Here is a 25,693-nt window from a genome sequence, read left to right on the forward strand (position 1 = left end):
TCAGATTTCTTATGACTATCAAATTTAATATATTTTTAAATTTGATTTAAATTATTATCTTAAACTAACAATCTTATCATATTTTAAATTTTAAATTTTGGTTTTAATATTTTTTATAACTACCAAATCAAATATATTTTTAAATTTGATTTCAATCATTATCTTACATTAATAATCTTATCATATTTTAAATTTTAAATTTTGGTTTCATAATTTTTATAACTAACAGATTTATTGTACAATTAAAAATTATGTTTCAATATTTTTATAACAAATTTTAATTATTAAAAATTTTCGTTTAAATATTTTTTGTAACTAAAAAATTTAAATTATTTTTAATTATGATTTCAATATTTTTCATAAGTAACAAATTCAACATCTTTTAAATATTTTTTAAAAGTTAGACAAATATAATATAACAATATTGATAATTAATTGTTTCACCAATCTAATCTTAATTTTAGCACTCTAATCTAATCTTAGTAATAATTAATATATTTTTTATAAATAAAATCAATACTTAACATATAAATCAGAAAAAATTATAAAATTTCACTAACATTACAAAACAACATTACACTACGAAACAATTTAAATAATAATTGACAAATCAAAATTAAAAAAAAAAACAAATTTAGAAGAAGAAAAATTGAAAAAAAAATTATTCAACAAAAAAAAAAACTCATACAAATTAGCAATCCGTATAAGGTTTTTCCAAAAAAATATCATTTTTTGTTAAGAGAAAGAAGAAGAACCAAAGCGCCACGGGAAGTGGAGGAAGAAGAAGGAAAGAAGAAAAACCACAGCTGCGCGGGAAGTGGAGGAAGAAGAAGAAGAACCGCAAGAGGAAGAAGAAGAAACGCAACCACGAAGAAGAAGAAAAACTACAACGAGGAAGAACCACGAACCACCAGGAGAATGAAGTAGATTACAAGGAGAATGAAGAAGACCATGACATGCGTCAAGGAGAATGAAGAAGCAGAAGGAGATCACCATGAGGAGGAAGAAGTGCAGCACGAAGGAAGAAGAAGCATTGTGGCGGGCTAAGAAGAAGACAAAAGAAGAAGAAGCGTCGCGGCAGGAAATAAATAGTGACTCATACGAACGAGTCACTTTAGCTTTTTATATCAAAATGGTGAAGGACGTTTTAGCCCTTTCACCAACGTTGCTAGGTGCCCCAGTAAAACTATTGAGTGCCCAAAGCAACACTCATGCTAACAAAATGAAGGAGAATGAAGAAGCATAAGGAGATCACCCAACAGAGAAATAAATAGTGACTCATACAGACGAGTCACTTTAGCTTTTTATATCAAAATGGTGAAGGACATTTTAGCCCTTTCACCAACGTTTCTAGGTGCCCCAGTACAACTATTGAGCCCCCAAAGCAACACTCATGCTATTATAGTATTGCCTAATTATGGCTCCTCTCTTCATCTCAATGCAAATGCTTCTTCAAGTCTTTAGCTGCATATTATTCCATGCAACAACAACAACCGTGACATGCACAACCTACCACCACAGCACCCCCAAAATAGTGTCTTCCAAAAACTCCTCTAACTGGGTGGAGCCCATCGGACACCAAGTAATCACCGTTGACGCTAATGGCAGAGGTCATTTTCGGTTAGTCCAAGCAACTGCGAATGCTGTCCCGGTGAACAATAGAAAAGGACATCCTTATTCAAATAAGTGTTGGATATTACATGTATTATTATTCTTCTACTAGCTAACTAATGCATGCTACAACTTTTTTTTAAAAATTATACTTGTACTTCCTATATTTTTCTCAAATTGCACATGATATTTTTTCTATTTTTTAATTTATATTACTTTTATTCTTCTTTCGTTAACGTCGTTAATTAATGTCAATTGAAATATGTGAGTAGACGAAATTACTTTAACATCTTTATTACACTCGCATACCCCATGTGTATTTCTCAAATTGTACCCGATATCCCTCCCTTTTTTACATCACCTTTACCCCCTTTTGTTGGGTTTTGTGGGTGCAAAGAGAAGGTGGTAGTGCTCGTACATATTATTCTTCTACTAGCTAACTAATACATGCTACAACTTTTTTTATAGTAAATTATACTTATACTTTCTATATTTTTTCTCAAATTGCATCCTATATTTCTTTTCTTTTTTATATTACTTTAATCCCCTTCTGTTAATATCGTTACCTAACGTTAATTGAAATATGTGAGCAGATGAAATTACTCTAACATCTTTGTTACACTCGTTCACCCCCTGTGTTTTTTTTTTCAAATTCCACTTGATATCTCTCCTTTTTTTTTACATCACTTTTACCCTCACCCCATTTTGTTAACGTCGTTAACTAATGCCAATTGAAATATATGAGCAGATGAAATTACGCTAACATCTTTGTTAAATATTCAATAACAAATTAATAATTTATCATTTGAATGAATTTTTTCTTAAGGCAATAATAGTTTTTCCTTTAATATTTGACTCTTACTTTATTGTTGCTAACACTTGAAGAAGATGCAACTTTTGATTGATACATTAAACCAAACACCTAGCCATAAAAAATAAATATTTCAAAGAAAGAAATTAAGAACACTGACACAAACACAGGAGCAAAACAATAAAATTTGAAGCAAATGACCATATTCAATCGATAGTTATTGTCGAGAACACGCCCAACAAAAAATGCAGCAACCAAACGACCCAACACGCACCAAAGAAATTAAAATAAAAAAAAAGAAGAAGAAAGAAGGGTGTTAACGCATCGTACTAATAAGGTGAGTTCATGTCCAACAAAAAGCTGAGTTCATGTTTAATTAGAGAAAAAAGAAAAAGAAGGAAAAATGTTCAGATATTTTCATGTTGAAAATGATGTCATATCTTTTATGAAGTAAGAGGAAGAAGATGAGGATATTTTAAACATAATTTTTCATTAAAAGTCATGTGATCAACATGTGTATTTTCTGTTAAATTATTGAAGGATGTTTATGAGGAATAGAGTCTGGGTGTAATTTGACCTAAAAAAGTTAAGGGATTTTTTGTAGGGTGCAAAAAAGGAGGGATGTCGGATGCAATTTGAAAAAAACATAGGGGATGCGAGTGTGAGAAAAAAGATGAGTGTATTTTAAAAATAAATTTTTATTAAAAGTTACATAACTAGTATGAGTCTGGTTAAATTATTAAAAGGTGTTTAGGGGAAAGAGAGTTTAAGTATATCATGAGTTAAACAATTAAGAGATTTTTTGTAGAGTGTATTATGAACTAAACAATTAAAAAAAAATTTGTAAGAAGAAAAAAATGGAATGCGAGTTTAGTTTAATTTTTTTTTTATCGTGTCATGATTAGAGACTAATCCCATTTCCAATTATGTCCTATCTACTAATCCGAAGGTTTTCATATGTCATGGAAATTGAACACCAGATTTTTTATTGAATAAATTATTCGCATAACGTGGGAGCGCAAAATGCTTAAACTACAACTTGTTTATTCACTGTTAACTCACTCTTCACTAATAATAATTCGGACAATGAATCATATAATTAGTAACTAAATTTTGTTTTGTCCTATTAATAATGTTGTTGGGTTTTGTGGGTGCAGAGAGAAGGTGGTAGTGCCCGTGACGAAGCCGTACATTATGTTTCATGGCGCGGGAAGAGATGTGACAGTGATAGAATGGCATGATAGGGCTAGTGACCCTTGTCCCAACCGCCAACAACTGCATACTTACAGAACTGCTTCTGTTACTGTTTCTCTGCCAGGAATATCCGCATCAAGGTCAAATCAATTCAGCTCTATATCATGCTTCATTATTTCTCTTCTTAGTCACATTATATGACTAATTATCATACTTGTACTACTGTCTCTTTTATCTCTTTTTAGCTGTCAAATAGGTTTTTAGATGTCTACAAATATTATTTTATATGAATTCGTTAAAATGACACACCTGTTCTTCTTCTTGTTCTTCAATATGTCTTTTTTTGTAATTGTATTGTATTGTCACTATCGATATATTTATTAGCAGTTAGCAACTTTTTGTTCCATTTGTAAAGATTCTTTTTACTATAACACTACGGTTAAGTTTTCGTCAAATTTTAGACATCGATCGTATCTCATAATCATATGATATAGGAGTATATTTATTTTTTATTTCTCACTTAAATTTGATTTTTTCATAAACTTGTATATTAAAAAAATGTTTCACTAAAATCAAAGGAACTGTTGTACACAGAATAATTGTACAAAAATCATTTTCATGTTTGCAAAAAAACATTCCCTCCGGCCGGTATTCCCGCTTGTGTCCTTTGAAAAGTAGTAGGGTTTCGTATTAATATTTTTTTTGTTCTGGGTAAATGTGGAGTTTAATGTGCAAAACTTGAGTTGCGTTATAGCTAAGATGATATTATAAAGTCAATAATTAAGCCATAGATGGGTACATGGATTAATATTCCATGAATTACTTTATATTATTATGAACTTTGAATATTTGGAGTGCGATTCCTTTTCCGCCAAAGGTTTAGAAGCAATAATAAATTAATAGGAAATGGTGCAGAACACAGCACCGGCGCCAATGCCGGGAATGGAGGGGTGGCAAGCGGTGGCGTTTCGAATATCCGGCTGTGGATTCTACGGTGCACAAGACACTCTTTGCAACGATGCTGGCCGCCATTATTATTTCAAAGAATGTTACATCGAGGGCTCCATAGATTTCATTTTTGGCAATGGCAGGTCCATGTACAAGGTAATTCATTAATCAATTTCACTGGTGTTTGTGTATTTATATACTATTTTACCACTCTTCTTTAAATAAACCAAAATATCGTCTGCAGAAAATTATTTTCGTCACACTATTCTTATATCTTGTATATAGTGAAACGTACATTTCAATAAATTATTGTTCCATTTATCGAAAAAAAAAAACAAATTATTGTTGCATCTTTTTTATAGTAAGATCAGTAGTGTATAGCAGTTTTAAATTGGCTTAGGGTGTTAGTGGGGCACGACATGGTTGCATGAAAAAGGGTATGAGCTTTTTGCCAATTTGCCATATATTAATTATGTACCTTTAACCTTTGTTTCAGCAGACTCGTCACTTATCAAAATGTCAATATGTCACGCACTTTAGATTCTTGTCATTTTTTTTAAGCCGGGTGCAGATTTCTAACTTCTACAGCTTTTGGTTTCATAATGTCTGTGGTCGTTGTTTAGATATTTGGAATGCTTCATCACCCTTGGCTGTTTGCAAAGAGTCTTGATTATATATATAATGAAGACATCTAAACATAAATCACATTTCTTCCAAATTAATTTAACCAAAATCAAAATTTGTAAACGTTCATCCAAACAAGCACTTAGATCATGCAAATTTTTCTTTTGGCTATACTTCATAACAGACTTCTTTGTACGTGTTCATACTATATAATCCACTTTACTGATTCTCACTGCCTCAGGACTGTGTTCTTTGGAGTGTACAAATACCGGGGACCAGGAGCAGCGGCTATACGTGGAGTCCCATTGGCCCAAGAACTAGATTTAGAATCTGCCCATCCATTCCTGGTCCAAGAGTTTTGTCAATGGAAGACATTGGATTGCACCTTCTGATGCTTAGTTAACTGATATACCAATTGACCAAAGAAATAAAACTCCATAGGAAATTGCACAGCTACATTCTATCCAATATCATTGGTGTCATTATCTCCTTTTTTTTGTCCGAGTTTAACCATAGGAAATTTATTCATTCAATAAGAGTCCTTTCTTCTTGTTACCTAACTGACAAATATGCTCGATGGCCTGGTTTGTATACTGGTTATTCTTTGATCACTTTCAAATCCAATAAATTCTTAATTCTTTTATCATGAATAAATCTTTTTCGCCGTGTTTATCTTAATCCAATAAATTCTTTTATCACTTTCATATTCAGGGATCTCGAGAATGATAGGAAGTGATTGTCAAAAAATCAGAAAGCCAATTTTGTTTGCAACTAGCAACTCGTAATATAATTGCTAGCAGAAAATATTGATAGACAAGCCCTCATCATATACAACCTTAAAAAGAGGCTTTACTTGTGGGTTCCTCATAACCTTATAAAAAGTAGGAAAAAACATTGTAGCGCATAAAACTATTTTATTCTGACAAGTGAAAATTAAATATTCCTAAAAACCTGTAAACCAACAGCTGCAACATAGTAAAAGGGAAGAAATAGCTTCACATTATGGAACAATTTGGCTGAGTTTCAAGCATCTCTGGAGATCTGCAAAAAAAAATGTTCCTCAGTTGATGCCACATACAATAATGTAGTTTGAAAACAATGCGTATTTTCGCATGAGGGTCTTCTTTCAAGATAAGAAAATAAAGATTAATGTTACAAATACATAGTGTAATAAACAACAACACATGCCCTAAGCTTGCAAATTCAAGATTCCAAGGGGACTTACAGCTGGCCAAGACTGGCTAAATCGAAATCGGGAGCAAGCTCCTGGACGATATCATTTGGTGGCTGCCCACATTCTTGCATTTTCTGCATGAGCTCAACAATCTTGTTGAAGTTTCCGGGATCATTTTCGTAAACTTCATTAAGATTTCGTATCAGTTCATATTGGAGTGAATAGCGTTCATGTTCTTCTTTGCTTAAGCTGGATTTGTGCTCTTCCAACCACTTAGGATACTTTTCTGCTATTTCCTTCATTGGTTCATGAAGAATCTCCTTGGACAGAAGTTGATGCATCATGGTCTCCACAATAGATTCCATGTCCTAAACAAATTGATAACAGTATTAACATTAAATCCAGGAAAGGAAGTCATGACAAGGTCTTCTCACGATGAAGAATTACAAAATAGCACAGTAAGTAATTACATCTTTAATGACCTTCATCACAGCAAAAATTTATAACCAAACTTGGTGAATTATTTTGGTTTAGCTTGATTTGCTTCTCCCTCATCTCGTATTTCACAGAAGATATAATAGAGGCCAAGTTTGTAAATGAAAGCAATATTTGAGGCCTCAATGGTTGCTCTGCTCAACTATCATCCATCACTAATCACTTTTCCATGCAAACCTCAGCAAAAGTCACATCAAAGTTTTCATTCTCCTAATTAATATATTCCAACTTGAATTCTTCATATATTGTTGAACATCTTTAAGAAAAATAGAAGTTATCAATTGAATGTAAAAAACAAATTAAACAATTTGCAATCTTGACATACACCCATCTGAATGTAATATATAAACCAGAGAGGTGTTTCATTAAAAGTTAAGATCACTGCATTCTATTAAAGCAAAACTTGACATCCCCAAAATATGTGCAAAAATCTAGGATGAACTGAATTCGTAATTTCATAAGATATTCAAACTCAGAAATACATAACATAGTAAGTCATCACAATGGAAGTACAAACATAAGTTTGTAAAGTATGAGCACTCAGATTTTGTCATTACATAAAAAATAAGTAACCCCATTTTCAATTTAAATCATAAATGGAGAGCATAATGGAGTAAAGGCCATATATAAGCAATCAATATCCTTAATAAGGTAGGTTCTAGCAAGCATCAGTTCAAAAGCACCTCATAGGCGGACCACCTCAGAATACCAGCTATTAATGGTTAAGTTCTCCATTTTCATTATGCCTTCCCCCACCCTCTTCTCCCCCTAAATATATCAACATTGCAAGTTAATATTTAGGAAATGCATAAACAATTGTTTTAAGATGCAGGAAGAACACCCAATTACTTATAGAGTAGGAAAGAATCTCACTGAACAACATATGGTTTTGATCCTGGATGTTCATTTAACGCATCATAAACATAAAACTCGACACAATACAAATCCAAGAATTAAGTGGAGGTCAACAATTGACTTTTAGAAAATGATTGAAGGTAATTTGGGATTACAAGGTAGTACTAACCTCATTTGGGATGAGATGCCTAAGAATGTAACAAAGGCTGCTAATGCAGTCTTAGGTGAATCAAAAGATTTTGGACCGAAAGACAAGGAATTTTATTAAGAAATTGCATCTCAACCATATATCTATTTAATGATCTTACCTCTCACAATAGGACACTCCTCTCACCAGATAGATATGCATCTAATACCCGTATTGTATCGTATCAGTGCACCTTAGATGAAGCCCCTTAATAACCATCTCTTCACCACCAGTCCATACTTAACAAAGCACACACTTCTATCACAAACAGGACATGCCAAACAGGCCACAGCTCACGATTGTCCAATGCAGCAGCAGGAAAATTAATTACTATGAGTACAACACAACAAATGACACTATTGTCAAAATTTAATCTGTGTTCCAGTTTTCTAGAGTATCCATACCCAATAGTTCAGAGGACTAATCTCCACGGAGAGGACCGCAAAATATTTTTGCTACTAGCTTAGTGGGGCGTTTTCTTTCTAAAGACAGCGCATTGCGTGCTTCAACTCATGCCACTCTAAACTCTTGCTCTATTATATTTATCCTTTGTATTAAATGATAGTGTTTTTGATTCTATGCGAAATACTAGTGCTATGTTTGCTGTTTTGGTTTTCTAATTTTGTATCTAACACAACATTCTCAAACCATAAGACCACATGAGAAGATGCAAAACACAAACAACCACCCGTGAAATCCACAACCGATATTCACCTCACAACTAGATAACAAGACATACTTAAAAGCGCTTTGACAAGAGAAATAATAAATAACTGATATCAAATTCAAGAACAAACTGGTTAGAAGAAGTTAAAAAAAAAAAAAAGGAATACCTGAGAGCCAGCAAGCTGCTCAAATTGTTTGACCCAATCTTCCATCAAGGCATCCTTACCTAAATCATCGGCAGTGGGTGGGGATATAGACTCCAGCCCCTTCACAGCCTCTTTGGTCTGCTCCCTGAGCTTGTTGAGCGCCTCCGACACGTGGCTGTCTTTGGAAGCCTTCTGTTTCCCCTTTTTCTTCGTTCTCAAATCGGGTAAACCCATGCCCAATCCTTGAACCCCCGACGGCAAAGAAGGACTCTCCTTCTTGCTATTCGCAGTTGCTTCCCCACTACCAACACATCACATAAGGAGTTATAAGATGGGATAGAAGGTTAAGAGAGAAAAAAAGAGGGAAAAAATCGCGGGTTGGCTACCTTCTACTTACAAAATTAACATTCTAACAAACTAACATTTTGCCATGAAAAAAACTACCAACACATCACATAATAATAATTACACATAATAAGCAACCTTCAAGATTCAGTATAATAATAATTAAAATAAAATTGCAGGGACAAAGGGGAAAACCTTGGAGGGGGAGGATTGAGGTTGAAGGACTGAAAATCATCCAAAGCACCTGAAAATGATCGAATGGAGCAATCTCAGATAGAGAGTAAAAATAATTTAAAAATAGAGAGTAAGAAAGAGCGTACTATCGAGAAGTTGGTCAAGGTCTTGAGATGAGTCGGCCATGGTTGTCACCGCCACACAACGACGTTGCTACTACTGCCAATGGAATGAATTAAATACTCGCTTCCTATGTAATGCTGCTTCTCACTTCTCTTCTCATCCATATTAATATTTTTTTAATTTCTTTTACATTTTTTTCCCCTTCTTTATTACTATTTTAAAAGTGCGTAATTTAAAATTAAATATTATAAATGCTTTATTTCATTTTAAACTTTTTTAAATATTAATATTTTAGCCTGTATATGGTCAAAGATAAATATTTTTTCAAATAATTTAAGGAATTGCAAATAAATTAAAAATAATGAGTCATATTTTGTGGTTTATATAAATATGTAAAAATTAATAAAAGCCCGATAGGCCGGGCCGACCCACATGACCCGCGTGTTTTTTAACAGGTTAGTGCCGCTGTTGTCTTACTCCACAATCCACATTTTTGCAACTTATATATGCTTTATTTTTACCATTGTTCGTATTATTATTATGGAGGAACAGTGAGTTCTGTTGAAGTTTGGGTCCAAAGTTCTTTAAAATAGATTTCCAAAGTTCTTTAAAATAGATTTGTATGTAGTAGATTGATATTAGTGTCGAGAAGCTTGTGTTTTGTGTTTTGTGTTTCTGTGCTTTCAACTCACTATATGCACTATGCAGACTCTAGATTACTTGTTCAGTTTCTTGGTAGAATGAAATCAAAATGGGAGTTGGAACCTTCTTGGTTTCACGTTTATTCTTTACAACAGCATTGACTATCCTTATAATACAGTAGGGAGCTTTATTGAATATTTTTAAGGTCTCACCTACACTAGGAACATGTTAAATTCATTTTTTTTTCTTTTGTGCTTCACATGCTCAGTGTCATTTATACATTGTTTAAGATATTTTATATAAGCCTTTATTTGATAGAAATTGTTCTGTTTTTTTTTCTTTTTTTTTTCCAATGTACTTATATCCTGTAGTTATGTTTCATTATTTGATCAGAAACTTTCTTTTTGTACTTGAAAGATTCGTTGTATTCAAGTTAAAGGCAATTTTTTTCCCATATTTATATATGCAGGAGAATTTATATCTTTTAAATTCCAGATTTTACACGTTTGGACTATCAGTACCTGAGAATACTGGAGGCCTTCAGAGAACCACTTATGGATGAATATTGGAGGCCTTTAGAGAACTCATTGACTATTACTGAACAGACAACAACAGTAAGCACAATTATTTATGTTTTATGCTTCACTTCTCTTCATTGTACTTTTGTATATATTTTCTTATGGGCAAATGTTAATTGTTAACTTGTTATTTTTTATTAACAGCCATGATCTTTCTCCCTTCCCTTGTTTCTTAATTATTCAACCAATCTTTTATCTTCACTTCTATACATTACTCCCTTTTCTTGCCGTGTCTGGTGTCTGACACGACACCGACACCGACACGACATCGACGCCCGTGTCCGGATTGAATTTGATATGTTTGACAGGTGTTCACGTGTCCATGTCCGTGTTGTGTCCGGTGTCCGTGTCAGTGTCGGTGCTTCATAGGTCCTTATGAGCTAGATCATTGCATTGCATATTTTAATTTCAATTGGTAAAATTCAAATAAGGATGCATTTGTGCCAGAAAATTGTCTCTCAGTTGCGCATATTTTCAGTTCAAGTTGATCTTGATGAATTTTAGATTGTTGTTATCAAGTTTATGTTTTGGGCTGAATTTCTATTAAGCTTATCAAAGAATTTTGTCTTGCATGGTCTTTAAACGAGAACAAAGTGTGTGTAAAAATGAACTTTGAAAAAAGTAAACAAAAACTTCAGAAAAACTGTTAAAAAATTGTTTTAGGCCCAAAAATTCTAACCCAATATATGCCCAACTTGTTTTGAACCAAATCAACTAACCCACAACTAAAAAGATTTGAAACTTCCCTTAGTCGAAGGCTGAACACTAGGGATTAGGAGAGGAATTATTGTGATTGGATGGGCAATTTTGAGTCTGAGCTCGATCAAACTCAAATTGATGAGCAAATCCATCATCAAGGATATACTCAAGATACGAAGAAACAACCAGAGATTATGAGATGTTATGTAACGTTTTTTTAGAAAAATATGAAATAACCATGTAACATAATGATGCTAGTTAAACTAGCCATTATTCAAACTTTAAATTAGTCATGATTAAAACTAATCATTAGTTAAATTAGTCGTTGTTTAAACTAACTGTTAGTTAAATTTAAATTAGTCGTTATTCAAAATAATCATTATTCACACTTAGTCAAATTAGTCATTAGTTAAACTAGTCATTATTCTAATAACTATTAGTCAAATTAGTAGTTATTTAATTAGTTGTTGTATTGTCTCCCTGTATATTCTTAACATCTAAGATTTTCATACCTCTCAATTGTGCAAATGTGCAATCTTATTTCATTTCTTATCAAATTCTTTCAAAACTTTAAGTCTGCAGGTAACCTTCCACAATGGACTCCAGTGATTCAGACTTTGAAGAAATGCTTGAGTGGGAACTCAATGAAGATTTCATAAATGATGACCATCCATATTTACCCTCTTTTCATCCGAACACATCATCAGCTGCTAATGTTGAGCAAAAGGAAGGAAAAAGAAAGAGAAAATCAAAAGTAAATGAAGCATCTTCTTCTGCTAATGTTGAGCAAACTGTAATGCTAGAGATGCAAATGTCAAAAGTTCGCGTTATGACAGAATTGATACGTATGGGGAATGAAGAAATCAAATTAGTCAGCATTCCAAAATTATTGTTTTTGTTTCAATCATTATAAGATGTGTTTTATTTTGTTTTTTTTGTCTTTACAGTACTTTTAAATAACACTTGAATTTTTTTACAAGACGAAAATGAAAAAAAAAACTATAAATCACAGGAATGAAAAAAAAAAGCTTTTAAATTATTTATTTAAAATCCAAAACATATTTTATATATTGAAATTTTTTATTTATTATAATTTTTAATTATAATTCAATTCGTTTAGTAAAAAACTATTTATCTATACTATTTTCAATTAGTTTCTTGTACAAACAATCAACATTAATATTTATTAATTACAAGTTTCGTCAAGGTGCTTCTGTTCTAAAAAAAAAAAATAGTTGAATTTGTTTTAAAGGTGGGAGACATTAATAAATTGATAAAAAGATAAAAAAAAATCAAACTTAATTTTATATATGCAAAAATTACAATAAATTTATCCTTTGCAAATAATTTGATGACAAATTAATTACTAAATTTTATAACATAATATCAAATTTATTCTTAAAAATACAACACAATTTTATTGTTAACGGAGATAAGACCTGAAAAAAAAAAAGTGAAAACAACTCAACGGAGATAAGACTTGTCGGAGAGTGAGTAGGTTGTGGTCGGCGAGGGACTAGCACCAAGAAGCAAATGGCCGTTAGCATTGGCGTTGGCGCCACAAAAGCGATATCAATGGCAATAGCAGCGAGGCACCTCGGAACAAAACCTTACGCAGCAGCAGCAACAACAACGGCACTTGCTCTTCTCTCACTCCACAAACCTCTTTTCCTCCCTCATTCCTCTCCCTTCTCCTCTCGCCGCGCTTTCTGCGCCGCGACTCTTCGCACCGCCGATAACAGAGTGCAACAGTTCCGCAGGAAGCTTAGGGTTTCCGAAATCAAAGAAGGCGACGGCGCCGACGTGTTCGGCCGCAACCTCGTCGTGCAGGGCTGGGTCCGCACGCTACGCATTCAGAGTATCGTCACCTTCCTCGAGGCAAGACATTAGGCGAATTTATTTCTATTTTAATTAGCTATTCGTTTTTTTTTTAATTGACAAATGTTAGTTTGTTAGTTTTGTTCGAAGTGTTAGTTGGGGGATTCGAACCCGCTATTCGTACTTGCATTGCAATTACTGGTTAAGTAGTAATTTGTTGATTTTGTGTAGATTAACGACGGTTCTTGCCTTTCTAACATGCAATGTGTGTTGAATTCGGAGGCTGAAGGTTACGATCAGGTATGCTTGCTTTTTGCTATGTTGTTGTTGTTGTTTGTGGATTTCTATTTATTAGGTTTGGAGGTTGTTATTAGGTAGAATCTGGCTTGGTTACCACGGGTGCTTCAGTGTGGGTGCAAGGAGTTGTGGTGAAGAGTCAAGGATCGAAACAGAAGGTTGAATTGAAGGTCAACAAAATAGTACTGGTTAGTTCTCCTTCATTCTTAACAAAACACCATTTTTTTGTTATCTTTTAACATAGAGTAAATAGTAAATGCAGTTTTTATGCTGTCAACTAATCAGGAATTGCTGTGTATGGTTACATTTTCAGATTGGCAAGAGCGATCCCTCCTTTCCCATCCAAAAGAAAAGAGCCAGCAGAGAATTTCTAAGAACAAAAGCACATCTTCGTGCGAGGACAAATACTTTTGGTGCAGTATGGTTTCCCTTTTTTTTTGGGGGGGGGGGGGGGGGGCATATTTATACAATGCCTGCTGACACCTTTGCTTCATTATGCAAAAAGGAACGATTCATTAATCTGCTTTAGTTTCAATTTTGTCTTAAAATTCTTCAAATATTCTTGTTTTTCATCTATCCTATTATGTGATGCCAATTTCTAGATGATTGAGTGTGCAGCTGGTTTCCTGTCATTCATCATGAAGAATTTCTGTATGTTTGAGGGTGGGGGTGGGGGTAGGCATCTCCAAAATTTGATGCATTTTATTTACTGGTGGGATGTCATTGGTGTTGATCATGCTTCATGTGGAGTGCAAAAAATAGTCTGACCTAACTAGTTATTCTGTCTCTTCGATTAGTAGGAGTTCTAAGTAACGGTTATATGCTTAAAACTAACCATCAAGAAAATTTAATTACCACCTTATCAATTAAATTCATTGCTGCTACTTAGTAGCTTTGCAATTTATCTACCAAGAGGGTACTCAATCAGTTTACATAATCTTCATATGTTCATGCAGAAAATTTGTACATTGGCAATGAGTTTTTAGCTGCTGGTTGTTAATTTCCTTCCCCTTATGTTTTATTACATAAAATGTTTTGATTTTTAATGTACTTTATGCTTAAAAGTTTGACTGGGTATTAACTCATATAAGTTCTGTTACTATTTTCTTTTAGGAAATTACCTTATTTTATATTTTTACTATTATCATTTTCTTTTTGGGATGCAAAATGTATTCAGGTTGCGAGGGTTAGGAATGCATTGGCATATGCTACACATAAGTTCTTCCAAGAAAATGGGTTTGTATGGGTCTCCAGTCCTATCATCACAGCATCAGATTGCGAGGGAGCGGGTGAACAGTTTTGCGTTACTACCTTGGTATTCGCAATTTCACGAGCTACTTCCTTTTTATATTAATATTTTTTTTTTATCAAATTTTATGTTATTGATGCACTTTAATACTTAAGGGCTCAGTTCTCCCCTCCGCTTCCCTGTCCTACCAAAAAATCTCATTAGTAGGAAATCTGTTACAAAACCATGGTTGTGGGGGAAGCAGTCCTGCATTCCAAATTACTTTGAAATAGACAAGAAGTAACTCATGCAATTCACATTATAGGGCAAACTAAATCTTTAAAAGTGGATGTTATATTATCCTTTACTTTTAGGCTTTGAGCAGAAGGTTTGGTTTTATCCTAGATTCTGGAGTAGGAGGGGACCTCTGGCCTCTGGGGATGCTGCTCTTTTTGGCTTATGGAAAAACACTGGTTAATATTAATTTAGCAACAACAACAACCAAATCTCATTATGTGCAATCAGCCACATTTGTCAATCAACATCATTGAACTCTATCAAACACAAAATTTTTAGTAAAACTATTTGGAGCAAAGCCTTTTGAATGGTTTTTCCTAATGTTTTCGTACATGTAGTCACTCTTGTCTGGAAAATATTCTCAATACTTAAAATTTTTTCAAAATTAACAAATCTTATTCAGTCAGAATTTATTTGAATTCTTTACTATATCTAGTTTTTGAACTTTATCTTTAAATTCTACAGAGGACATGCTGAGTTTATTACTTTGTTTAGTCAGTACTCAGTAGTCACTACTAGTGGTCCTTTGATAAATTTTTTCCCTCAACAAAGGAAGTTTGTTTCCGTAATTTAAAAATGGTGCAATGATAGTGTTGTAACTCATAAGTCTGTTAAGCATTGATTTCTTGTCTTATTAAGCATTTAGTTTTAGGTTTTTCTCTCTTCAATTTACAGATACCAAGTTCTCATGAAACTACTGATTCTCCTGTTGATGCTATTCCAAAAACAAATGACGGATTAATTGACTGGTCACAAGTGAGTTAGATTAATGTCCCTACTATTTTGATTCAAGTTTTCAATATTCAACAAGTGTGCAAGTTGGTTATTGTATTTTATGTACTCATCTGAAGCATTCTGTGCATCAGGATTTCTTTGGAAAACCCGCATTCTTGACTGTTTCAGGTCAACTCAATGGTGAAACTTATGCTACTTCTCTCTCTGATGTACATACATCATCTTCTCTCTCTAATTTTTAGTAGTTGTTTTTGTCTTCTTTAAAATCTAGTATTTCAGAATTGATAATTGAATTAAACTTTGAATCTTGTACTTATGAAGGTGTATACATTTGGTCCCACATTCCGAGCAGAAAATTCTAACACTTCTAGGCACTTGGCTGAATTTTGGGTCAGTGATTTCTTTTTATGTGTTCAATTTGAATAAACAGGAAGCTGGTGTAGGCATTTCTTTTTGTTTCTAAGCTACTCTGTCTTTCTTATTAGTTGTTGTTATGCATGTGTAATGGAACAATAATTAAAGGACATGTATCACATTGTTTGTTCAGATGATTGAACCGGAGCTTGCATTTGCTGATCTAAATGATGACATGGCTTGTGCAACTGCTTATCTCCAGTTTGTAGTATGTTACATTCCACTAATACTACAAAGTTGTTATGGCCTTTAGATTATTTCTGCAAAGCTTAATTTTATATTATGATTTATTTTTTCATATTAAAGTTTGTGTTGTTTATGTATTTGTTTCTTGAAGATAAGACATGTTCTCGATAATTGCAAGGAAGACATGGAGTTTTTCGATACATGGATTAATAAAGGAATCATTGATCGCTTGAGTGTATGAGTTCTCAGTGTAACCATCATATTGCTGCCCTTTATCTGATTTATACTTGAGCATATTAATTTTAATCATCAGTTTGATCTCTTATATTATTTTGATGTCATCATAAAAAAGGATGTAGCAGATAAAGATGTTGTGCAAATAACCTACACTGAAGCGATAGATCTGCTGTCAGGAGCAAATAAGAAATTTGAATTCCCGGTAACTCACTAATATAGATTTTTTTTTTTCATTTTCAGTAATCCTGTTGAATGTGCAGTTTCTCTTGTCCTGTGCTTTTGTTTTATTCTATCCTATGACCATTTTTTAAAATCAAACATGAAACAAGTATTTTTGTGCTGTAAAGTGTTTATTGTTTAGCAAATCAAGCACACCAAGAGGATGTCTTGTAACTTCTCTTTTATTTGCTACCCACCATCCCTTGGACATTCCCCTTCCAATTCTAATCTGCATTTCATTCAGAACCTGTCATCTGCTAAAATCATTATTCCCAATGTTGTTCATTGATCCTTGTATTTGGCTCTGACTAATGTGACTCAAGCTTTATTGCCATTGTTGTATAATGTTGAAATGTAATCAGGAAAATTTCCTATAGTTAAGCTGAAGATCATTCTTGTATTAGCCCAAATATTTATGTTGATTTGCATTTCTTAAAATTAGACAAATTTGATGTGATTTAATTTGATTTGTATAATTTTTATTCTCTTTTATTTCCTTAACTAGGTGAAATAAAGTCTATAAATATCACATGTAATCTCGGTAAACACAAGTCAAAAATACAATTCAGATGCATTCCTTTCATGTCTTCCTTTCAACATATAAGCTTGTCTGTATTTGACATATTTTTCTACTTGCATTCACAGGTGAAATGGGGTAGTGATCTTCAGAGTGAACATGAGCGTTATATAACTGAAGAGGCATTCAGTGGATGCCCAGTGATAATTAGAGACTATCCAAAGGCATGCTACTTTTCCCCTCATCTTCTGGACATGGCATATGGAAAACATTAGAGGATGGCATTCTAAATATTTTTTATAGTGAGTGTCAGTGTAAAAGAAAAACCAACAACTTTTGACCATGGAGGCAAGATATAAAATCCACAAAATCTGAAAGAAGTGGCCGAGAAAATAGAGTAGAAGTAACATTCTTCCAAACTTTTTTTCTTGTGCTCAATTTATGCCCCTTCTGCTTTCCCTGCTCAAAAACTATAAAGGAAAAAAAATGCAAAATTTTACCTTCGGTTTATCATGTTTTTTACTGAGGTCACCAAACACTTAAGTTGTATGAAATGAACCAATGATCAAGATTTATTGACACTCTTACTAAATATGCTCCACACACACACACACACACACATATCGGACCAAATGAAATAAAGTTGTTGAATTTAATATTTTCAGGATATTAAAGCATTCTATATGCGACAGAATGATGATGGACGGACAGTTGCAGCCATGGACATGTTGGTTCCAGGGGTAATCTATAATATATCTTCGTTACTATTGGCATCAAGTAGTGTTTGTGAATTGCAAATTTTCAGTACATAAAAAAAAGAACCTTGTGTCAGAATGTTATTAAGCTGAGGCCTGGTATGTTTGCCTGATAGGATAACATGGGAGTTGTACGGTATATAGCTCTTTGGTTTGGGGTTGGTTCAAGCCTTGTGATTATATACCAGTATTATGTTCTTATTTATGGACAATGCAAACTTATGAACATGTCCTTATGATGTGTTGGTCTCTTTGTTAGATTGGTGAACTTATTGGTGGAAGCCAAAGAGAAGAAAGGCTTGAGTATCTAGAAGCTCGTTTAGATGATTTAAAGCTGAATAAGGATGCATATTGGTGGTATCTTGATTTGCGTCGATATGGTTCAGGTCAGATGTCTTCCCCTTTGAGCCTCTTTCCCTATTTGAACCACACTGTATAAGACAAAAAACATTTTCAAAATAATAGATTACGAGCTTTCTTTCTCTTTTATTTCAACGGTTTCATTCCATCTTTTGGGTCTTTTGCCCTAGCCTAAAATTATCTGTCATTTAATTCCAAAATAAAAATAAAAAAATATCTCATTTCCCAAATCATCTACAATATGATCATCAAGTTAGAGTATATAAAACAGTTACAGAATTCATACTTATGTTAGGGTCTTTTGTAAAGACAAACATTTCTTTGAGGAATTAATTTGTTGATAGAAATCTTCAGAAGACTAATGGGTGACCCCATTCTTGTATCAATTTAGGGGTTCGTTCTTATTTGTACTTTTTTAACTCATGGTATTGGCATGATACGGTGTCTTCTTGAATGCAGTACCTCATGCAGGCTTTGGTTTGGGGTTTGAAAGACTTGTCCAATTTGCAACAGGAATGGACAATATAAGGGACGTTATTCCTTTTCCTCGAACACCTGGCTCGGCTGAGTTTTAGACCTTGCAGATATAAGCACTTCACTTCACATTCATTTGTACGATTCAAACTGTATTTTAGGCAATAAAGTATCTTGAGTCTTTCCTTTTCTTCTTTTTGTTTTGAAAAAGAAAACTGCTTGCTTCTAAATGAAGTATTTATACATTATGAATTTAGTAGAATGGAATTTTGAGGCAATATAATGGTGTCTTCCCCACATTGAGCGTAGACATTATCAGATTGTGTTGGATATTCATGATATGTAGAAATTGGATCCTCTCCAGCATCATTTTCTGCCCTTGGATGTAATTATATGGATGAAATTAAAAGTTAAAAGTCACTTAAAAACGAAAGGATCCACATTCTGATAATATGAAGTTTATCCGTATTGGTGACTGGATTGATTGAGTACCATGCAATAGAACCTCACCGCTTATGCTTCAATAGATTTAAAATCGAATAAAAAAATAGAATTAGGGTATCTTTGAATAAACTTCTCCACAAATTATTTAAGAGAAGTAAGAAGGGTAAATAAAGTATTTTTTCCATAAGTTAATACTTAATTATTGCATAAATTAGAAATAAGCTTTTAAAGTAGTTGATGCGAGAGAACTTTTATTTATTTATATACATAAAGTAACTTTTATCTTAAAAGTGTTTAAGGAGAAATTTATTCAAACATCTTACTTACATCCATATCAAGCATGTGGTTTTAAAATGAATTCAACGATGACGTGTATCGATGCGGAATAAATGGAATGATTAATGTAATCAAAATAAATGTTATACGTTCTGTTAACAAAATTAATCCAAACGTCAAAAATGACTTTTTGTATATTGACTAATGCTTGACTAATTTGATACAGAAATTGGGAACAAGCACAAAAACAAAATTATAAGAAATAGAAAAACAGAACACAACGGAATTGATGTTTAAAACCCCTTTTCAGTTAAGTATTTACTCTCAAAATGACAACAAATGGCAAAAAGTGTCATAAATAAGAAAACCCAAAATATAGATTTATGCAAATCTTGAACTAGGAACAGATAATATGCAATTAAGCAATCACTAATAGAACCTCTGACCTATCTATATGAGGCAAATTTATTGTAGAGGGCTTGTTTTAAAAACAATTTATCAAACAGGGTCTGTTTTAAAACAAATTGTAAGGGAGGTCTCTTCTTTACGTGGGTGTCGCCATTATTACTGACATGAAGCTTGTAACGCCACTGGCAATGACGGGATTAACGGATGTCGCCATTGGCAGCAGTGGGACGGGGTATGACTCAGCCTAAACCGCCATTCGTACTGGCGGGACAGGCTGAGTAGGAGAGAGGAGCATGTAACGCCAATGGGACTGGCGGGACATGCTGAAGCCATGCCGCCGTTGGTGCTGGCGGGACATGCCTACATGGACAGTCCCGCCATTGGCACCTGCGGTTCCCCTTTGAAGCATGTGACCTTGCCCCTACCGATGACAGTCTGAACATGAGTAGGCGCAGTGTTTAGGTTCCAGTTCTGAAAAGGCTAGGGCTAGCATGTGAACGTTAAAAATTTGAACGTTGACTTTAAGTTTTCAGCTATAAAAAAAATGTTTAAAGCTTAATCTTTACGCTTACATTTCTTTCTCCTTGAGTTCACTTTCTGTGTTCACTTTTTGTGTTTTTTCTTCTTGAGTGTGAGTTTATTAAGCTTGTGCTTGCTGTGCTCTTTGGTTCAAATTTGGTGCTTGCTGTGTGCTTCCTTCCTTCCTTCAAGTGTGTGCCTTTACCCTTACGCTTCCTTCCTGGTAAGTGTTTTCAAAGTAAATAAAATTTATATATTTTTGTTAATAAATATTATAAGTTTAAGTTAGTTAGTATTAACAAATATTCTAAGTTAGTTAGTATTAACAAAAATTCTAAGTTTAAGTTAGTTAGTAGTAGTATTGTGTAGTTATTTTATACGTATTAATATTAATAGATATACCAATGTTAGGTTAGTTACTATCAAAATATTATTTGGTTAGTTAGAATGAAAATTTTATTTAGTTATTGTATGTATTGTTAGATATTATATGTGTGATATATATATATATATATATATATATATATATGAAAATAATATTTGGTTGAAAATATTATTTGGTTAGTTAGTATTAAAATATTATTTGGTTAGTTAGAATCAAAATTTTATTTAATTATTGTATATATTGTTAGATATTATATGTGTGATATATATATATATGAAAATAAAATTTGGTTTAAAATAATATTTGGCTAAAAATATTATTTGGTTACTTAGTATGAAAATATTATATATTTGTTTAGTTAGTATAAAAATATTACGTGTATATATATATATTTAGTTGTTGTATATATTTTTAAATTTTATATATCATATATGTGATATTAGCTTTTGTAGTATTAGGTATATATTTACGCATGATACTTTAGCCTAATAAATATATATAGGCGCATGATATTTTAGGAAGACACACGTAATATTAGGTTTTGTAGTATTAGGCACAAGTTAATATTAGCTTTAGGTATATATTTGTAAATTTTAGACACACGTAAATTTTTAGTTTTTGTAATATTAGCTAGCTGTATAAATTTAAGCATTTTACATGTAAATAAATAATTATGATATTAGATACACGTAAATTTGCCTTTTTAGTGTTATAATTTTGTATGTTATATATTGATAGTATAGTTTTAAATAAATGAATTGATAAGTTAATATTGTTTAAGTTAATTATTTTTAGTTTTTAGTTATATATATATATATATGATAAGATAGTGTTATTTGTAGTTTGTAGGTTAATATTATTTGTTTTAGAAAATTTACGTTATTAAATATATGATACATTGTACATTATTATTATTTTTGTATATATATATTGTTGAAATAATTTTTTGCATTTCAATATCTGTTTGTATTATAAATAATTTGTTAGTCCATATTTTATTCAATTATTTATTTGTTAATTGTAGAAAAAAATACTAATAAATTAAAGTTTTCTTCACATGTATTTTAATTTATGTATAGAATATATTAAAAATTGGCCAGTTTGATTTTTTACAAATTTATTATTATATATTTAAAGTTTACTAATAAATTAAAGTTTTCTTCACATGTATTATATTTTATTTTGCAGTAGCAATGACATCTTCATCATCATCTTCATCACACATTAACATTAAGTCTGGCCCCATCGATGCTGATGTATTATGGATGCAACCTAAGCATGTTTCAGAACATGTTTGGAATGGGGAAGAAGATAGGAAATTACATGTCAGACGAGCTATCCCCATGTATCAAGGGGAAGAACAAGAGCAAAATTTTCATTTTCTTCAACAATCTGATTTCGGCTGGATTATCAAGATGGGATACTTAAAAATAAATGTCTCATAAAGTATAAAATAATCTAAAAATCCAAGTAAACTTCTTTTAAGATGATTAAAAATCAATAAATTACTAATACATATAGTAACGAAAAATTGTTATTCCCATGCTAGTTTTTATGTTAGTAAATTTAAATGACGGGACTTTTAAAATTGGTAATATTTTTCTTATTGTTTTTATAATTAAAATTACAATTTCTTTTTGTTAACTTATACTAAATTTTATTACAAGTAAAATGAAACTTTGTACTCAGAACAAACCACAAAATACTTAAGAAATAACATGTAATTATTTTTTTGTCTTAAATTAAATTATATGTCAAATAATACTTCAGATGCAAAAACTATTAACAAAAAGGCTTACAAGTAATTACTACTAATAATTTTTAAATTTAAAATGTAATTTACAAAATTAATACACTTAAATTTGAGCTTCAAATTTCATTCTAACCATAATATTTATTACTTCAAAATAAAAAATTTGTACATGATAAATAAACAAAATGAAAGAAAACTTTATTTAAATAAATATAAAACATCCTTACTATAGAATCAAACTTCAAACGAAACTTTTTCTTCCTCTTTCACACTATTTGATACTCTCTTCAGTCTCAAATTTTTGCAAGTGCTGAGTGTGATTGCAAGTTTGCTCTATTTAAAGAAATTTTTTACCAAAAAACTATGTGCAACGTAAATTTACACATCATTATTAAAGTAAATCTGTATGCAAGTCACCTCCTACATGCCTAGCCCTAATCTTTAACCTGCCATGCATGTGATTTCTGATTTCCCTATCCAATAGAGTGCCCTAGTCTCCTCTAAAGCAAGAAGTGGGTGCATGTGAACTAGAACTCTAGCCCTAGCCTGCATCAAAAAAAATATTTCAGATTGCATGTGAACCCTAGCTACATCACGCTTCAGTCTCATCCTTCATCAGGCTGATCAATCCCATCAAACGTGTAACGCAGGTGCCAATGGCGGCACTGTCCACGTTGGCACGTCCCGCCAGCACCAATGGCGGTACCCTCTCCTATCCCGCCAGCTCCAATGGCGTCATGCTCCTCTCTCCTACTCAGCCCTATCACGCCAGTACGAATGACGGTAAGGGCAGTGACTTGACGCCTGTCCCGCTGCTGTCAATAGCGGCATCCCCTTCTCGCCATTGCCACTAGCGGTTCCAAGCTTCACGCCAGTAACAATGGCGACACCCACATAAAGAAGAGATCTCCCTTGCAATTTGTTTTAAAATAGACCCTATTTTGTAAAATGTTTTTAAAAGGAGCCCCCTACAGTAAATTTGCCATCTATATGACCGAAATATCTATTTACCATCCGAAGGACTCAGTCAAAGAAAAGTAGAAAAATAATGCACTATTCCAAACGTAGGGATATTTTTATTCGCTTTGTATATTTAACAGTTTATTTTGCAATGTATATAAACACATAAGGACTAATTTATAAATTTTTAAACACGACTTCAATATAAAGAAAATAATGATGTTACATCTTTCCTGTTAAAAATGCAAAACTATCACATCAACAATACTTCAAATTTACGAAGCATCGACTCACCCAAAAAAAATAAAATCAAGAAGCATCATCAACAAAGCATGCGCTAACCAATTGCCTCCAGTGCAGGAGGAGTTCAAGACTAATCTATAACTTAATTTAACAATAAACAGTTCGATAATAAAAATAAAAATTAACCAATAGTTTCATAATTTAAATAATAGAGTATAATATTATACTTCTTTTTATAAAATACAATGTATCAAATCAATAAATCAAAACTCATTAAAAGCGCTTTGTGGAAGAGCCAAACAAAGGATTATAAAAAAGACGCAAGGCGTATTTTGTTAGAGAATATATTAGCTGTTCTTATTTCTTACTTTCACCAATTACAATAAGTTGAAGTAGATTCTTCTTTTTTATATTGCAATTATTAGTAAAAACAGGAAACGAAAAAAAAATTAAGCTGTGAAAGACAACATAAGACAACAACTGCAAAATCTAAAACTTGGTATTCCCTGTTTACCCACTTGGCTACTTGCACCACTATTTCCAATTTCAAACAGAAATAAAACAACACAATCTTGTGTAGAAGAAACTCTTACACAATTGCCAGTGAGAAAGAAAAATGTGGTTTGATATTAACTAGCAAAAAACTCCTTCATTGAAGCTTAATCAGAACTATCAAAGTTTGAGTTCATCAATCAAATAAAAAGAGGTGATACATTTCGCAAACTAAGAAAAACCATCATCTTCCAAACGCCTCCCTCACTTCTCCGACGAGTTTGGTCCACGCTTCTTTCCGAATCCCACCACTACAATCAAACAAAAATCAAAATTAAAACCCATATCACGAAATCCCCAAATTCACAAGCTCTACTATTCTAACACAACAAAATCGGATTTTTCAGTAGAAAATGGAAAAAAGAGAAAAACTAAGGATGTTGAACATTGTGGGTATAGGCATCTGAACAGCAAAGGAAAACAAGAGAGGAAGATAAAGTTACCGGCGGTGACGAATCGGCGGTTGTATTGCATTCTCTTGTGAGCACGTCCGCGTGGCTTCTTCTTCTTGTCTTGCTTCGCCACTTTGGGAGTTTGTCCTCTCACTTTCCCCGCACGTGCGAGAGATCCGTGAACCTTACCTGCAATCCAAAGTAAATCATTCAGAGTTTCGCACATGTTCGGAGAAACACCGAATAGAATTGAATACGCGTTGGAAAATAACTTACCCATTGTGATGAATTACTGCTTCTCTCACTCTCTCTCCCTCTGTGTTTCGTTCAGATGCAGCGGCTACAACTAAAACCTAAGACACAGAAAGAGATGTTCTATTTGTAAAGTTAGGGTTGAAGGTTGCGGGCTCAGTTATGGGTCTTTTATTAAACCTGCTCAGAACACTTCTCTTATGGGCCAAATCATAGCCGGTTACTATTTGCACCTGTATTCACAGTAAAAAGATTTAAAAGTAATTCTTTATAAGAATGTTTTTCTTATGAAGAATGTTCAAAGAAACTAGCTCATTAAATCAGCTAGCTTGTAAGTTTTTTTTATAAAAAAAAAAAGAACTAGCTTATAAGTTACTAGCTCCTATTTTCCATAGTTTAATTAACTACCATTATTAATTAGTATAAAATAAGTCAAATTAGTCTAATTCTATAAATATTTTTAGTCTTTATCACTATTTTATATAAAAAAACAAATTAGTCTATCAATTATTTATGTAAATAATTACCGCAGAAATTTAATCAGTCAAATAATCAATTAATTCAAATGGTTTAATTAATGAATTATAGTTGAAATTTATTATTCCGACAAAATATGTCAAAATTAACTTAATTATACATTTTATTATTTTTATGGCAAAATTATTTACCTCTACCATGGTAAAATGCAAATTCATTTATA

The 25,693-nt window shown here is 32.6% G+C and overlaps 3 protein-coding genes and 1 pseudogene across 3 annotated transcripts; 2 read left to right on the top strand and 2 right to left on the bottom strand.

Annotated features, from left to right (window-relative positions):
• The first annotated feature begins 1,417 nt into the window (after nt 1-1,417).
• On the top strand, nt 1,418-5,580 carry LOC100817018 (probable pectinesterase 68; annotated as a pseudogene).
• A 367-nt stretch (nt 5,581-5,947) lies between these two features.
• Nucleotides 5,948-9,494, bottom strand: LOC100527390 (putative peroxisome biogenesis protein 19). Its single transcript, NM_001248481.3, has 5 exons — nt 9,377-9,494; nt 9,252-9,300; nt 8,733-9,012; nt 6,414-6,730; nt 5,948-6,229 (listed from the first exon to the last, which is right to left on the bottom strand). Exons 1-5 carry the CDS (start codon nt 9,414-9,416, stop codon nt 6,184-6,186), a joined length of 732 nt encoding a protein of 243 aa, NP_001235410.2. The 5' UTR covers nt 9,417-9,494; the 3' UTR covers nt 5,948-6,183.
• Nucleotides 9,495-12,690: 3,196 nt separating this feature from the next.
• Nucleotides 12,691-19,087, top strand: LOC100801732 (asparagine--tRNA ligase, chloroplastic/mitochondrial). Its single transcript, XM_003525796.5, has 15 exons — nt 12,691-13,150; nt 13,322-13,390; nt 13,465-13,575; nt 13,701-13,805; nt 14,565-14,702; nt 15,588-15,668; nt 15,779-15,856; nt 15,969-16,037; nt 16,195-16,269; nt 16,399-16,482; nt 16,600-16,686; nt 17,349-17,444; nt 17,886-17,960; nt 18,235-18,361; nt 18,795-19,087. The coding sequence occupies exons 1-15, from the start codon at nt 12,806-12,808 to the stop codon at nt 18,908-18,910; spliced, it is 1,656 nt and encodes a 551-aa protein (XP_003525844.1). The 5' UTR covers nt 12,691-12,805; the 3' UTR covers nt 18,911-19,087.
• Nucleotides 19,088-24,426: 5,339 nt separating this feature from the next.
• On the bottom strand, nt 24,427-25,175 carry LOC100803850 (40S ribosomal protein S30). The gene is made up of 3 exons (XM_003525800.4): nt 25,018-25,175; nt 24,793-24,930; nt 24,427-24,600 (listed from the first exon to the last, which is right to left on the bottom strand). The coding sequence occupies exons 1-3, from the start codon at nt 25,019-25,021 to the stop codon at nt 24,554-24,556; spliced, it is 189 nt and encodes a 62-aa protein (XP_003525848.1). The 5' UTR covers nt 25,022-25,175; the 3' UTR covers nt 24,427-24,553.
• Between the last annotated feature and the right edge of the window lie 518 nt (nt 25,176-25,693).

This window comes from Glycine max, chromosome 5 (assembly GCF_000004515.6).
Source record: "Glycine max cultivar Williams 82 chromosome 5, Glycine_max_v4.0, whole genome shotgun sequence".
NCBI lineage: Eukaryota > Viridiplantae > Streptophyta > Magnoliopsida > Fabales > Fabaceae > Glycine > Glycine max.